The sequence below is a fragment of the Neolamprologus brichardi genome, chromosome 18 (genome assembly GCF_056152115.1).
Source record: "Neolamprologus brichardi isolate AB-2024 chromosome 18, ASM5615211v1, whole genome shotgun sequence".
Lineage (NCBI taxonomy): Eukaryota > Metazoa > Chordata > Actinopteri > Cichliformes > Cichlidae > Neolamprologus > Neolamprologus brichardi.
In genome coordinates this window covers 7,979,495-7,996,457 of record NC_142121.1, presented here as the reverse complement: position 1 = coordinate 7,996,457, position 16,963 = coordinate 7,979,495, and the positions used below count along the sequence as shown (strand labels likewise).

At 40.4% G+C, this 16,963-nt stretch overlaps 1 protein-coding gene across 1 annotated transcript; it reads left to right on the top strand.

The window, feature by feature from the left end:
* Positions 1 to 4,911: 4,911 nt before the first annotated feature.
* Positions 4,912 to 6,586, top strand: LOC148097598 (tripartite motif-containing protein 16-like). Its single transcript, XM_087832213.1, has one exon. The coding sequence runs from the start codon at positions 4,912 to 4,914 to the stop codon at positions 6,568 to 6,570; it is 1,659 nt and encodes a 552-aa protein (XP_087688339.1). The 3' UTR covers positions 6,571 to 6,586.
* The last annotated feature ends 10,377 nt before the right edge of the window (positions 6,587 to 16,963 follow it).

The following is a 16,963-nucleotide window of genomic DNA, read 5'->3' as shown; positions in this document are numbered from 1 at the left end:
TTTTCATTGACATATTGATTAACTGATCTGAAATCACACAAAAACATCAAATCCTAGTAGTAATTTACTGTAAAATCCCTAGACATTTTTATTAAATTATTTTATAACTTGAAATGCAAAACTTTTGCGAGATCTCGCAAACGTAACTCGGGATCTCGCAAAAGTTGAATTCCAACAATGGCGGCAGCTACTTAGTTGTAATATTACTCTTTCTGGGTCACAAAATTAACTTTCAAGATGTTTTGAGGCGTGAATGTAGCTGTGTAAACGTCAAATATCTGCTCGATTTACAAGACATCACATATTTGCAAAAGTGCTCCGACGTTTTCGGAGACGTCTGACACCCACCATCTCGAAGCTAACGGGAGGTCGAGACCTACTATAGCCGGGGGGGACACCGCTCTCCCGGCACATCGTGCCTCGACCTCCCGGTCAGCTTCGAGCTGGCGGCCTCCGAATGCGGCTAAAACTTTTGCGAGATCTCACAAAACTTTTGCGAGACCCCGAGTTTGTTTTGCGGGGCTCCATAAAATATAAATGGTACATTTTGCAAATTTATGTACAAATTTTTTAAACATATACAACTATTATTCTAAAAATGAAGGCCTGAAACCAGGAGGTTTATCACGCCTTCTGTCTTCCACCAAGGAGACAGCATTTACATTGCAGTTTGCCTTTGTGACTTTCATTAGTGCCCTCACTGACACAAAAAACAAAACAATGACTACACAACAGACTAACTACATAAGGTTGGTTGTCATTGGCTGACATGGTACATTTTTCCACTAATAGGAAAGATGTGTTTTTTGTCTTTCTTTACTATTTTTGTGCCGTCCTTAGAAAATACTTTAAAAACAAAAACAAAACTTGATGATAGCAAAAAGCATGTCTTTTATATATATATATATATATATATATGTTTGTGTGTGTATATATATATATGTATGTGTGTATGTGTGTGTGCATATATATATATATATATATATATATATATGTATATATATATGTTGCTACAGACAAGAAGTCTGAAGCAACCTTTCAGTTATTGATCAGCTGATCAGTTATTGATTCTGACAGACTGAAGCACAAACTCAACTTAAGTTGGCGTAGGCCTGAACCCCCTCAGTGAGATCATTAACAACACTGGCTACGGATACCGACTACGGAACGGAGCAGTTGTCAGCCACCTCCTGTACATGGATGACATCAAGTTGTATGCCAAGAGTGAACGAGACATCGATTCACTGATCCACACTACCAGGCTATACAGCAATGACATTGGAATGTCGTTCGGGCTGGAAAAGTGTAGTCGGATGGTAACAAAGAGAGGGAAGGTAGTCAGAACTGAGGGGATTGAACTACCAGAAGGCAACATTGCAGACATAGAGGACAGTTACAAGTACCTGGGGATCCCGCAGGCGAATGGGAACCATGAAGAGGCCGCTAGGAAAGCTGCAACCACCAAGTACCTGCAAAGGGTCAGGCAAGTCCTGAGGAGTCAGTTGAACGGTAAGAACAAGATCCGGGCCATCAACACGTACGCCCTGCCCGTGATCAGGTACCCTGCTGGGGTAATAGGCTGGCCAAAGGAGGAGATAGAAGCCACTGACATAAAGACAAGAAAGCTCCTTACCATGCATGGAGGGTTTCACCCCAAGTCCAGCACCCTGAGGCTGTACGCTAAGCGGAAGGAAGGGGGCCGGGGACTGGTGAGTGTCAGCACCACAGTCCAGGATGAGACAACGAACATCCAAGAATACATCACGAAGATGGCCCCAACTGACAGCGTGCTCAGTGAATACCTCAGGCAGCAGAAACCCAAGAAAGAGGAGGGAGACGAGGAACCATCATGGAAGGACAGGCCCCTGCACGGTATGTACCACCGGCAGATAGAGGAGGTGGCTGATATCCAGAAATCCTACCAGTGGCTGGACAAAGCTGGACTGAAAGATAGCACAGAGGCACTAATCATGGCAGCACAAGAACAAGTTCTGAGTACAAGATCCATAGAGGCTGGGGTCTATCACACCAGGCAAGACCCCAGGTGCAGGCTGTGTAAAGATGCCCCAGAGACAATCCAGCACATAACAGCAGGGTGCAAGATGCTAGCAGGCAAGGCATACATGGAACGCCATAACCAAGTGGCCGGCATAGTGTACAGGAACATCTGTGCCGAGTATAACCTGGAAGTCCCGAGGTCAAAATGGGAAATGCCCCCAAGGGTGGTGGAGAATGACCGAGCTAAGATCCTGTGGGACTTCCAGATACAGACGGACAAAATGGTGGTGGCTAACCAACCGGACATAGTGGTAGTAGACAAACAGAAGAAGACGGCCGTAGTGATCGATGTAGCGGTTCCGAATGACAGCAATATCAGGAAGAAGGAACACGAGAAGCTGGAGAAATACCAAGGGCTCAGAGAAGAGCTCGAGAGGATGTGGAGGGTGAAGGTATCGGTGGTCCCCGTGGTAATCGGAGCACTAGGTGCGGTGACTCCCAAGCTAGGCGAGTGGCTCCAGCAGATCCCGGGAATAACATCGGAGATCTCTGTCCAGAAGAGCGCAGTCCTGGGAACAGCTAAGATACTGCGCAGGACCCTCAAGCTCCCAGGCCTCTGGTAGAGGACCCGAGCTTGAAGGATAAACCGCCCGCAGGGGCGTGCTGGGTGTTTTTTTTTTTTTTTGTGTGTGTGTGTGTGTGTGTATTTAACACTTAACATGTAATATATTTAGTTTTAAATTCAGTGTTAACTGTATCTAGGTTCAAAGTGTTAATCCTATCTTGTTTTAATAAAGAACTCTGTCATATGTGTAACCCACCTAAAATTTGCCTCATGAAAATGAACTGCTGTTACCAAAGAATGTCAGTAGGTGGCACTATGAGATTGTTTAGTGTTTGTGAACTTGAGTTGAGATCTATAGAGAAGGAGAATAGCGCTAAGGCTACGTATACTGGTCGGAGCTACTCACCGAGTTCTTCTTTAATCCTTGTTCAAGAAAAAGGTTATGTGTGAAGACACAAATTGGATTTTACTTTTCCGCTTGTTGGGAAATGCGGACACTTTTTGTTGATGCCGATGTACCTCTGTTTTTGTGTTTTTTGTTCATTTCCGGTGAGTTGACTAACTGCGCTAGCATAGCAAGCTAATCGTTAGCTAATCATTAGCTTAGTATAATGTAAATTTCATGTGTTCCTTTTAAGTGCTGTATTATCTTTTTATTTCTTCACTTGTGAATGTTTTAAACCAATCGGAAATATTTATTTGGAAGCTAGTAGGTAAGTTTTCTTTATTGTAATGAGATGATAAATATGAGCAGTCTTTGGCTAAATAGTACTGCGACCACGTTTTGCACTTTCCTCGTGCATCAGTAATGTACATTCTCTCAATTCATTGGATTGATGTGACTGCTGTTCACAAAATATGAGATTTGAGTTAAATTTGTACGATGTGGAAATTGTTTTAAGGTTTTCTGATTAATTTTATTATTGATTGCATTAAGTCGTTATATACAAAGAGTGAGAGGCATTTGGTCACTAGTGTTGATTAAGTTGTTATATGATATTCATGTAAAATATGTTCACTGCCCTGTGCAGGTTGGTTTTTTTGTTGGAGTCTTAAGTTGCGAGCCAGGGTTCCGGATCCACAGCTGCGATGCAGGAAAGATTTCCAGCCTACTTAGAAGTGACAACTGCGTTACTTCTTGACAGATAAGCTTATGAGATCTCAGAACAATACACTACCCGTGTAGTACTACTAACATTAACACTATACACACACACTCACACACCTCAACTGCAAAGACTGAAAAGAACTCTGAACTCTAAAACTGAATACACAGACTGACAAATATGGACTATTGGAACTGTTGTGAACTGTTGGATGACTGTTTTTGTTTTTGTTTTGAATAAATGTTGACTGTTCTTTTAGCTGTGTGTCATTCGCTCCTTAGTTGATTCCTAGAGACCATAAGCCTAAGATCCTAACTTTCTCTACATTCAGTAGTGGTAAAGTATCGTGTATTACATATGCAAAACTAGGGTGGCAAGAGATCATTTTAGGGTAGCACATGCCACCCCATAATACCCCTCTAGATCTGCCCCTGCCTGGTGCTGAGCTCCAGATTTTCCAGAGAGAACGGCGGGCAGGAAGACAGGCAGGTAGGAGCAGAGCGATGACTGAATCCAGAGAGACGCTTGTAGGAGGAGAGTGTAAACTTTGTAGCAGTGACCAGAGTCCAGAGATTACTGAGGAGTTTGGAGTGAACCAAAATGCCTTATTTAGAAGAGTTAGTGAAACAAATTGATCTTATCCTGTCTTGTGTTACAAAATATAAAACCTCTTTAATCCACAAGGGTGTAACCATGTTATCCTTGCATCTGTGCATTGTCATTTTGTACAATCCAGCTAACGCTTCCAAGTTTGTGTGTTTTTGTTTTTTCCTTCTGACCAGATGCAGCTTTTTACACAATTTTGTCAGTGTCCTTATACCACCATGCTGTGTCTATGTGCTGAAAGAAAATGATTTCCTTTTAACTTAAATCAATCAAGAAGTACGCTTTCATTAACTCATTAACACAAGACATTTTGTAGAAGCAAAGTTAAAAATTAACAAGGTTAGGTAGGTCAAAGTTCTTTACTACATACTGTAAATGAAACAGAACACACCCTGGAACTCATAAAATAAGCATTTTATGAGTTCTTGGAGCCTCCCTTCACAGATGTGTCTGTATCAGGATGGGTCTAAACAACATGGTGTAAATGCAGTTGCTGGTGAGCCTCATTTCCTGTAGGAGGTGAAAAAGAGCAGAGATCTGTTTCCCTTCAGAGCACAGAGGTTGTTTCTGTTCAGAGGAAGTAAAACTGTCTGACAGTCACTGAGAGACGGTGAAACGGCACAGCACATGAATCAAATGGATCAAACAAAAATCTGCTGTTCAGTCTGTTTGGATCTACTGAAGGATCCGGTGACTATTCCCTGTGGACACAGCTACTGCATGAACTGTATTAAAAGCTTCTGGGATGAAGAGGAAAAGAAGAAGATCTACAGCTGCCCTCAGTGCAGACAGACTTTCACAGCGAGGCCTGTCCTGGTGAAAAACACCATGTTAGCAGATTTAGTGGAGGAGCTGAAGAAGACTGGACTCCAAGCTGCTCCTGCTGATCACTGCTATGCTGGACCTGAAGATGTGGCCTGTGATGTCTGCACTGGAAGAAAAATGAAAGCCTTCAAGTCCTGTTTAGTCTGTCTGGCATCTTACTGTGAGAAACACCTTCAGACTCATTATGATTCACCTACATTCAAGAAACACAAGCTGGTGGAGCCCTCCAAGAAGCTCCAGGAGAACATCTGCTCTCGTCATGATGAGGTGATGAAGATGTTCTGTCGTACTGATCAGCAGAGTATCTGTTATCTCTGCTCTGTGGATGAACATAAAGGCCACGACACAGTCTCAGCTGCAGCAGAAAGGACTGAGAGGCAGAGAGAGCTGGAGGTGAGTCGACAAAACATCCAGCAGAGAATCCAGGACAGAGAGAAAGATGTGAAGCTGCTTCAACAGGAGGTGGAGGCCATCAATCAGTCTGCTGATCAAACAGTGGAGCACAGTGAGAAGATCTTCACTGAGCTGATCCATCTCATCCAGAAAAGAAGCTCTGATGTGAAGCAGCAGATCAGATCCCAGCAGGAAACTGAAGTGAGTCGAGTCAAAGAGCTTCAGGAGAAGCTGGAGCAGGAGATCACTGAGCTGAAGAGGAAAGATGCTGAGCTGAAGCAGCTCTCACACACAGAGGATCACATCCAGTTTCTACACAACTACCCCTCACTGTCAGCACTCAGTGAGTCTACAGACTCATCCAGCATCAATATCCGTCCTCTGAGCTACTTTGAGGATGTGACAGCAGCTGTGTCAGAGGTCAGAGATAAACTACAGGACATTCTGAGAGACGAATGGACAAACATCTCACTGACAGTCACTGAAGTGGATGTTTCACTGTCAGATCCACCAGAGCCAAAGACCAGAGCTGGATTCTTAAAATATTCATGTGAAATCACACTGGATCCAAACACAGCAAACAAAAAGCTGTTATTATCAGAGGGGAACAGAAAAGCAACAGCAGTGAATCAACAACAGTCTTATTCTGATCATCCAGACAGATTCACTGACAGGTTTCAGGTCCTGAGTAGAGAGAGTCTGACTGGACGTTGTTACTGGGAGGTGGAGTGGAGAGGGAGAGGAGTTCGAGTAGCAGTCGCATACAAGAATATCAGCAGAAAAGGATGGGGTAATGAATGTTTATTTGGACTTAATGACAAATCTTGGTCATTAGATTTTTTGAACAACAGTTATACATTTTGGTACAACAACATCCAAACTCGTGTCTCAGGTCCTCGTTCCTCCAGAGTAGGAGTGTACCTGGATCACAGAGCAGGTATTTTGTCCTTCTACAGCGTCTCTGAAACCATGACTCTCCTCCACAGAGTCCAGACCACATTCACTCAGCCGCTCTATGCTGGACTGAGGCTTTACTATAATTATGGAGACACTGCTGAGTTGATTAAAGTGAAATAGACTGAAGTCTTTCATATTGTGGGTTTAAATCTGTATTTTAGTTTCATTTTATTTTCTCTCCATCATTTCTGCACAGAGATCAGCTGTCAGTCAAACATTATGGGTGGTACCTCCACATCTTCTAGTTGTTCTCTTGATGTTTCTGAGTTTTTAAAGGAGATCTTTCCTGTGACTGTTTATGGAGGCTATCACTGCTCATCATCATTTTGATTTACTAAAATATTTCTCCACATGAAAATGTAAACTTCTCTATCCTCTAAATGTTTCTGGAATATTTGTATTGAAAAATGTCGACATTTCTCTTCATGAGTATGGCAGACCATGTGTGTGTGTTTGTGTTTGTTTTTGTCAAAATCATCAAACAAATGAGGAAAAACTGTGATTTTAATGAATGAATTCATATATTGTGTTGATGTTTTATTGTGTGAATAAACTGGAAGGTTTGACTATAAATCAAACTTTGAACAAAGTCTTTTCTTCTGTCTTCATTCCAGGATCTCACTCAAATCTGATGCAGAAAATATGAAACTAATCTGAGAGAATAACTGAAGCAGTTTTCCTCCTGAAGCATCACAAAGTTCAGAGTTCATGTTTAGAGCAGAAGATTCAGCAGTCGCTCTGTGACCTTTCAACTTTCTTCACTAAAACAGCTTCATTACAGAGAAACAAGTCACATTTTCTTCATGTTCTTAAGTCCTTACAGATGTTTTAATGGTCCTTGAATGCAGCATCAGTGTCGCAGGTTTAAAAGGTCACTTTCTGTTGTGTTCAAAGATTTCCTTCAGATATGGTCTTTAATCAGTAAAGCCAGTGATACAGCAGTGTCATTAGCTGTGTTATTGGCACCAGGCTGTGTTTATGTATGTATTTAATTCTGTCTGAGGATGTCTTCAGCATGAAATGATCATTTGCTCAGCTGCTGTGTCTCATCTCTTATCAGACATTGGTTGGAACAGAGTTTTGTTGCTGACCATCTGACAAGAGGGTGAAGAAAAGCTTCAGGCTTCATTTGGACACTACGTTGGACAGAAGTCTCCACAAAAATGACTCAGAAACACAAATATTATTAATGAAAGTCCAAATGTCAAAAAGGGGTCATACATGATCCTGAGAAATGTCCTTGAACATTTGAACATGAGTCAGAGGGTTGTCAGGTTTCTACACTGCATCGTGGCATCAAGCCTGAGATGTCTGTGTAAACAAGTATGGAGGACACAAATGCACAGACGCAGTCGAGCTGTTTACTGCTGATGAGGAAGGAAAATAGTCTGTTGGATATTAAAGCAGCATTTATTAGAGTAAGAACAGATACTTGTGTCCTTCATTTGATCCCCGTCAATTTACAGAAGACTTAAGGACCCTTTGACTTCTAACATACAGCTGCATGTTTACAATTTTATTATTGATTTATTTCTAGCAAAGCGAGACTTTACTGATTAAAGACATATAATCAGACATATTACTGTTACTTTCTGAAAAAGACTCACATAAAGCAGATTTATCACAAGCAAACATCAAGACACATCCTTCATGGCTTAAAGTTGCAGTGGGACTCTTTCGCCATCTGGTGGTTGTAACAGTTATGACAACTGTTCCTGCATATATGTCCCTCCTCAGTGTGAAGAAGACTGGACTCCAAGCTGCTCCTGCTGATCACTGCGTGTTCCTCCTGTGTCTAAAATCTATTTCCATTATGAATCAGGAAACTGTTTGCACCAATCATAAAGGCAATAAAATACGTCACACACTAAGAAATAACAAAAAGGAATTGTGGATTTCAAGGAGATTTTTCCCTCGTTTTTTGAAATCATAAGAATACAAACTAATGCAAGACTGTCATGTTTTCATAAGTTTGTAGAGACACTGTTCTGTTGTATTCTAGGACATCAGTCACTTTTTAAATGCATGCTACTCCTCCTCCTCCTCCTCCTCATCATCATCATCATCAGCACTGACTAAAACCATTGTTCCAGACCTGCAGCTAAGATACTCGAGTATCTTCAAATATGAAGCTGAGTATTACTTCCATACTTTCCTCCACTGCTGATGACCTTGTTACCTGCTGCTCCCTGTTAATGATCAGCCTCAGTTCTGATAGTAAACTGTTGGCTCTCGTTCTGTCAGCTTGTTGCTCAGTGATGTCTTGTTTTCATTTTCCTTCTTCTTCAAATGTGTCTTCCTTTAACTCTTTGCTTTTGTTTCTGCTTCAAACACCAAATGATACACGTGCTGCACCTCTGATGGTTTGTCAGAGAGCAGAACAATTTACATTACAGAGAATATTTTACAGTTGAACATAAACTTTCACTTTTTTCCTCTAAAGTGTGCTCACTGGTTTTTCCAGCTGCTGTGAGATGTTTATGCCTGACTGTAAAGATGGAAATAAACACAGATGGAAATGTAGCCCTGTCTGAAATTATTCGGGCTTGCAGGTTAAAGAAAAAAAGTCTACTGTTATAAAAATGGTTAAAATATAAATAGTTGATAAAAGGTTTAAAAATCATATGCTTTAAAGTTAAGAGTCCAATAAAAAAAAATGGTTTCATGATGTAGAGTTCATTTTCTGTGCAGAATAAATATGTTGGCGTGTAACCTTGTTTATTTACCCATTTAATGTCAGTTACCTCAATGTTGTTTTGTCATTGGTTGTTTGTGCTGACGAGCCAGTCAATGTCATTCTTCTCTGTTATGGGGGCGGGACGAGTGGTAAAGTTTGTGTGAATCTGTGGGAGCGGACACAGAAGCTAAGTCCGAAGAGAGAGATGTCGTAAGGCAAACGTGGTGTGGATTTTACATCTAAGAGTATCATTGAGGTTGACTACCCGTGGTCCTGATATTTCTTATTTGTGATCTGCAAGAGGTAAATGAGTCTGTGTATCTTGACATTTGTACTGTAACTATTCGTTATAGTGGTAAAATGGCGCGATGTGTGACGCTAACTAGTGGCTTGCTAATTAGCGCAGCTTACCGCGTTATGTGCTGTGATGCCATGCTGTATGTTAAGCTCTGTGATTTTTAGTCAAAGCATGCTAATGCTAAATCGTTATGTGATAGCATTTGTTATTGTAGCTCAAGTGTTTTAATATGTTTAGAAGCCGAGGGACGCTCTGAAAGGAGAGGGAGAGAGAGGTTTCTGCCCGGATGGACCCTGCTGTTTTCTCGCCCCTGACTGTCTTCACTACTGGTGAACTAACTGCTAACTGCCCGTTTGTGATTGCCCCACTAACAAACTCATTGGACTCGTGAGTACTAACTGGAACTAAAGTGCACGTATTTTGTTTATGGCTCAGTTTGAGTGAAGCGGCCATCAGTTTTAGGCCTCACCGCCCCCGAACTTCGAATCAGGCCTGCAACAAGCACTGTGCTACAGGTGTAGTGTGGACAGGTTAAAGTGTGTGTGTGTGTGTGTGTGTGTGTGTGTGTGTGTGTGCCCACTGTTACAAATTTGGTTTAAATTGAGTAAGTGTGTAGTTGTAAGCAAAGCTATTATCAAAGGTTGAAATTCATCCCTGTTAAAGGTGTGAGCTGTTGTAACTGAAATAACAGTTGGCACCTAAGAACGAGGTATTTTGTGTTGATAATCTTTTATTGAAAACCCATGTAGTCACTTTTACAGTATTTTTGTTTGTTTATTTGACTTCAATTCGTTTTATAAAAGTAACTGTTTATTTTATTCATTTCTTTGCTGTCTAAATAAATACCTGGTGAGGGATTTAATTTGTGTAAAATACAGTTGTGGTGGTCCTTATTAATTCAATTAGAGGGTATCAAGTATCATGATTAGTAGCACTATGAACCCAGGCCCAGTCTCATTGTACTAAATAAATAATCATTTATTTTTTGTTCATTTGTCTAAATTCTGGGAAAATAAAGAAGTTTGTATTTGTTTCAGATACAATGAAATCATATTTTGACATATTGGAAGATGACATGGAGCTGAAAAAATACTACAGGTATAAATGGAAACTACAGTTTATTTCTGTTATTTCCTGTGATAGTGTTTGTACACTCGCTCATGATAACTGTTCATTCAGCTGCTGTTTTTGTCTGCTGGACATCTTTAGCTTTCAGTAAGGATGCATTCATAGATCAGCACATCTTTTTGAACCACATTTCTTATGAGACTCAGAGTTTACATTTTGGAAATGTGGTGAGACCTGGGGTAGAAAGAGACTGAAGCCAGCTTCAACCTCGGCAGTTTTGTGTGTGTCTGAAGCAGAAAGATAAGAACTGTGTGGCCAACTCATCACACACATAATCCTGAATCAGAAAAACAGCATCAAGTGTTGTAATTGTTAAACACAGAAGTGTGATTTATATGTGGTTTTACTGATGGTTAACACAGTCGCACAAACACCTGAAACTGATCAAAATATAAAACAACATATTAAACATAAATATGTGCCAGTTACCAGAACTTATATGTGGTTTCACTGAGGTTTAATTATGCTCAGTTTATCAATACTCACTCATACAAAAGTTTGTTATGTTTTATTGATTATTTGGCTTTAGGTTTTCCAGTTTTCCAGCTGCTGCTGTTTAATGTTTGCCTGGAAAAATAAATTTCAGTTAGTATGGGAAGTTTGGTTAAGCTGGTGGAAAACAATACTGTTACACTGACCTTTTGGATAAGATTGTCTTACCTGTGGTTTCTCTGATGTGCACGACAAAACAGTCTCCAGGCAGCTTGAGGCCCATTTAAAGGTTCCTGGTGGTACCAAGTGATTGAAGAGAGGATTGAAAAGCCATATTAGTTTATTGTAGATTGTAGTCAGTTGGCCAAGCTTGTAATGAAAAACGGTTCATTACTCGAAGCTTTCATCACAGTCCTCTTTGGTGACATCTGGTGGACAAATATATGAAGAGCAGCTTGAGTCTGCAGCTTATAATGAACTGCTTCATTATGATTGCCCACTCTGCAGAGCTGACAGCTTGTGTTTGATGTCATGTGACAGTTCTGTGTGTAACGGGCTGATATGTTGCTTTGAACGTGAATTTTTGGGGGTGAAAAAATTATGTTATCATCAATCAATCATGTGGTCAGAAGAATCTGTGCTTACCTTACAGGAATGTTTTAAATTTACAGATTGGGAAGTTTTTATTCAGTCTTGATGCTTTGGTGGATGTTAGCTCATATGCAGTTTTTTGTAAAGACATGATTATACCCCTTAAGCGTGCTAAAGTGTACCCTAACAATAAGCCATGGGTCACCAAATGCATCAAATCCTGTTTAAGGAAAAAGAGACAGGCTTTTAAAGAGGGGGCTGTTACTGACTTTCAGGCAGTCACCAAAGACTTGAAAATCGAGCTCTTGAAAGCAAAACAGATCTACAAAAACCTTCTTGAAAGCAAATTTGCTGCAAAAAATTTTGGGTCTGCCTGGACTTGTATGAAAACCATATCAGGGTTTCAAAATCCCCAGAGCAGCAGTCAGATCATTGTAGACGGTTTTAAGTCAGACAGAGATTTGAATATGCTTTATGCTCGTTTTAGTTCTTCTGAACTGAAACAGAAACTGAAAGATACTCAACACTTCATCACTGAACTCAGCCATGTCCAAAAGGCCTTTCATACAGTTAATGTGAACAAGAGCCAGGGCCCTGATAACATTAGTGCCGCCTAATTAAATCTTGTGCTAAAGAGCTCAGTCCTAAATTTCAGGTTATTTTTAATAAATGCTTTCAAATACAAAATGTGCCCTCGCTTTGGAAGGAAGCTGTCGTCGTTCATGTCCCTAAATCTAGTCGTCCAAACGTCCTGAATGACTTCAGGCCTGTTGCCTCACCTGAGTTGTCATGAAAGTCTTTGAAAAAATCATCAGAAATGTGATTATGGAAGAGATTGAATATCAGCTGGATCCAATGCAATTTGCGTCCAGGCCCAACAGAGGAGTGCAGGACGCGCTTTTGACTCGACTAAATCTGATTCTTAAACATGTAGAGAGTAAAGGGACTTTTGCAAGACTTCTTTTCATTGATTTTTCTTCTGCTTTTAATACAATACAACCCCATATTTTAATTAAAAGACTTTTAGAAGAGTTTGAAATCAGGAAAAACCTGGTTTGCTGGATTTTAGATCTTTTAACTGACGGGTCACAAAGAGTGAGAATAAATGGGGTTCTGTCTGACCCAGTGTTCTCCTCCACAGCTTCTCCTCCAGGGTGTCTCTTATCGCCCTTATTATTCATTCTCTTTACAAACATGTGTCAGAGCAGATATGAAAACAGGGCCATCATTAAATTTACAAATGACTTTGTTATTGTCAGCTTACTGAAAGAGGGTGAAACTCACCACGGTCCAATCATTGATGACTTTGTTCAGTGGTGGGAGGAGTCTTATCTCCAATTGAACATATCTAAAACCAAAGATATGGTTATTGATTTTAGGAAACAACAAAATGGGCACAGAGTCACTTTAATTAAAGGTCAGAAAATAGAGCAAGTGCAATCATATAAATATCTTGGGACCATAATCAATGAAAAACTGAACTTTTATTGCAAATCGGTCTGTAAAAAGGGTCACCAGTGCCTTTACTGCCTCAGGAAACCTGCTCATTTCCACATCGACCGAAAGATTTTAACTTTGTTTTATTGTTCTTTTATTGAGTCTGTTTTATCTTTTTGTTTGGTGGCATGGTTCAGTCAGACCTCTGTCACAGAGACAAATTCACTGAATTAGTGAGATGGTCCAGTCGTCTGATAGATGAGTCACAGGCCTGTTTAGACTCCCTGTACTCTAAACAGGTACCACAGATGGCTTAATCAATCCTTAAAAATGGTTCCCATCCTCTACGGGGTGGATTTAGCTTCTTTCCTCAGGACGGAGGTTTCTAGTTCCAAGATGCAGGACAAAGCATTATAAAAACAGCTTTGTCCCTGCTGCTGTCACTGAACTCAATAAGAATTGTTTTTGATTTGATTCATTTTGTTTAATTACTAAATGTGTGTTTTGTCAGGTTTCATTAGGTGTGTGTGTTTGTGAAGGGAGGCCAAATGCTATCATTGTTCTGTAAAGCAAATTTACCTGTGGGTATAAATAAAGGAACCTTAACTTAAAGCTTATAGGAGGTTGTGAGGTCACTGCCTCCACCTGATTATGTAATTAACCAGCAGACTGGTACGTTTATATATAATATACTATAAGTTATATCATTATAATTATGTGTATATCATATTTCTTATGTACATTTTAGACCTGGGAGCAGAAATACTGATGAACTGGTTTTTATTCAGGAACAGGCAGAGCGTCCTCTCTTCCTGGCTCCATGTCTATAATTATGTCACACACTGATTCACTCTCACAAAATCACCAAAACACAGCACAAATCCCATAAATGATTCAATTCCTTATAAATCATTGAATCAGGTACTGAAGCAGAGACGTGCTGAATGAAGCTTCAGACGACATTGATCACGTGACTCTGTTCAGTCAAACCAAGCCTCAGCAGCGTTTCTGAAGCAGTGTGTTGATTTTTTTGACACATGTGCCGGAGCTTCAGCTTCAAACGGGCCGTCACCATCAGAGTTGCTGGAACCATGTCCCACTACTGGGCTGGACTGGGACACAAAAAAAAAATCTGCATTTTTGGTCCAAGCACCCCAACCCCACATTATATTTACACATATATATGAATAACATAATTTCATGTGCTGTTGTCACAACACATGACTATGTGAAGCCAGACAGCCAGTGAACAAAATAAGTCCACACAAGGCTTGCTTTTCTTGATTTTACTGAAGATCTGTTTAAAACTTGTTTTATAAAGTGAAATTTATGAAAATAAAAAATAAATTAATAGCTAATACACACATCTTAATGCCAGACTTAATGATTAGCCTAGCTTAAACACATGCACATTACATTACATGGACTAAAATGTTGTGCCAAACACACATCCAAGTTCTTTCTGAACGCATTAATAGTCACAAAGATGAAAGTCTCCTAAGGCACAAGCGTGTAGGGTACATTTAGCATGTACATGAGTTGTTGTCTGCGTTATTTCTGCTTCTTCACAACATTACTGGTGACGATCCGGCAAAGATAGATTCAGGCGTGGTACTGTGTGTGCGGGGCGGGGTGCAAGTTTAGACTTCCCCATTACAAACCCAGTATGGGATTGTCCTTCATTATCAACTGTATGCAGATAAGCAGCGGGGGGCCCATGACACGTTGGGATAAGTGAGCATCAATATTGTCTCCTTTAATGCCCGAGGATTATCTGTTGGGCACAGTGAATTTGACCAATCACGCTGTTTAACTGTGGATAAACGTTTGACGTCCTGTGATATATTGTGTGTTCAATAAACTTTTTTACCTAAGCAAGATCTGGAAGAACTGAACTGTTTGCACAACGACTTTCATGGAGTTGGTGAATCCACCACTAATCTGAGCTCTAGGGTGGTTTGTGGGATAATTTCTGGTGGTGTCACTATACTCTGGCACAAGAAGTATGATCAGCTGGTTAATGTTGTCAGACTGAATGTTGATTGGGCTATAGGAGTTGTTTTATGCTTTGTTATTTTTTTGGATTTTTAAAGTTGGTGAATAAACACATGGTTGGTCTGCACCTCATCTCTGCCGAAATCCTCCTGTTTGAACCCAGCTGCTACAGGGCATCCTAACATGAAGCAACACACTGGAGCCACTAATCTCAGAGAATGTCTGACTTACAAAATGTAAGATTTAATAAAAGAAGCTGCACAAAATAAATAAAAATGAATAAATAGTAATTAACAAACACAGTTATAAAGTCAAAGAAAGTATTTCTCTGTATTTGAATTGGAAACAATTAATGTTCATGTGAAAAGAAGAAGACAAATCTAACTGAAGTAGACTTACAGAAACTGGATGAAGTGAATTATATCCATATAGAATAGAATAGAATAGAATAGAATTCAACTTTATTGTCATTGCACATCCACAGGTACAGGGCAACGAAATGCAGTTTGCATCCATCCAGAAGTGCTTTAGCCGTGATAGAGATATATTACAATATATATTAGCAATAATATAGATATGTAAGTATATTACAGAAATGGGTCTATTGTGGTATGTTATAATGTACACGGTATGAAGTATGTTATGAATATTCTATAACTATAAGTATGAACAGGATATAAATATGAAATAAAAAACTATACAGAAATCTGAGATATACAGTTATACAGAAATGTGAACTATGCAAGTTATAAACAGTTGTAGGATTAAAAATTATCGTATGTACAGAATGATTATTTACACAGAACAGTTAAGATAAGTGAGATATGTGGATAATTTCTACAGAGGCTATAAAGTGCTGGTGGTTGTGAGTGGTGGTTCAGTCCATGTTATTATTGTGTGTTTGAGGGTACAGTTGTCCATTGTGTGTGTAGGTGGTTGTGGGTGTGTGTATGTTCAGTCCATTGACTGTAGAAAACATGGACGACGCGACCCCGCCTCCTACCATTGTGCAAAAATGAAGCCAAAATACCCCGCTTGTGGAGGCTGCCATCCTGCAAATTTGGAGCCAGAGTCTGCGCAGGAGTGACTTGAGGTGGAGCGACTGTGTAACGCTCCCGCCCACACACCCGCTGGACGTGACCGCAAACACGCCCCCTACACTTTTTACGTAGCCCGGCTGCTCGAGTTTTTTTGCTGGTTTACCGCGACTGACGACTCGTTTAATTAAGGTAAATACAACCATGTCACTGTTATAAAAAAGACACACAGCTCATCATCTTATAGTTCTAAAATCGCTCTGTTGTTAATTCGTTAGTTAGATTAGCCCAGGGGTGTCGGACTCCAGGCCTCGAGGGCCGGTGTCCTGCAGGTTTTAGATCTCACCCTGGGTCAACACACCTGAATCAAATGATTACTTCATTACCAGGCCTCTGGAGAACTTCAAGACATGTTGAGGAGGTCATTTAGCCTTTAAATCAGCTGTGTTGGATCAAGGACACATCTAAAACCTGCAGGACACCGGCCCTCGAGGCCTGGAGTGCGACACCTGTGGATTAGCCGCTAGCATACGCACTGTGTTGGAGGCTTGTTGCTAGCTAGTTAGCGATGCTACACACCTGCTACTCTTAATAGTCTTCAACACTTATGTTTTTTTATCCATTTTTAGACAGCGATGAGATCAGCTGCACACTCCACGGAGGCCCAGAGTTACTGTTAATATCAAAAATATAATGCTGTCCTTTGAGATTTTAACATAAGACTGAGTGTAATGGATCTAAAACTGTTTAAATCTTCAGAGCCCTCTACAGCCTGGTAACATAGAGACTTTAAATACATCAGCAGAACGTTTCAGTAGTGTAGTCTAATTTGTTCTTTTCATTTAATAATAGAGTCCATATTATATCAACAGCTACATTCACCCTGGAGAGAAACTAGTGAGGGAGACCATCAGGACC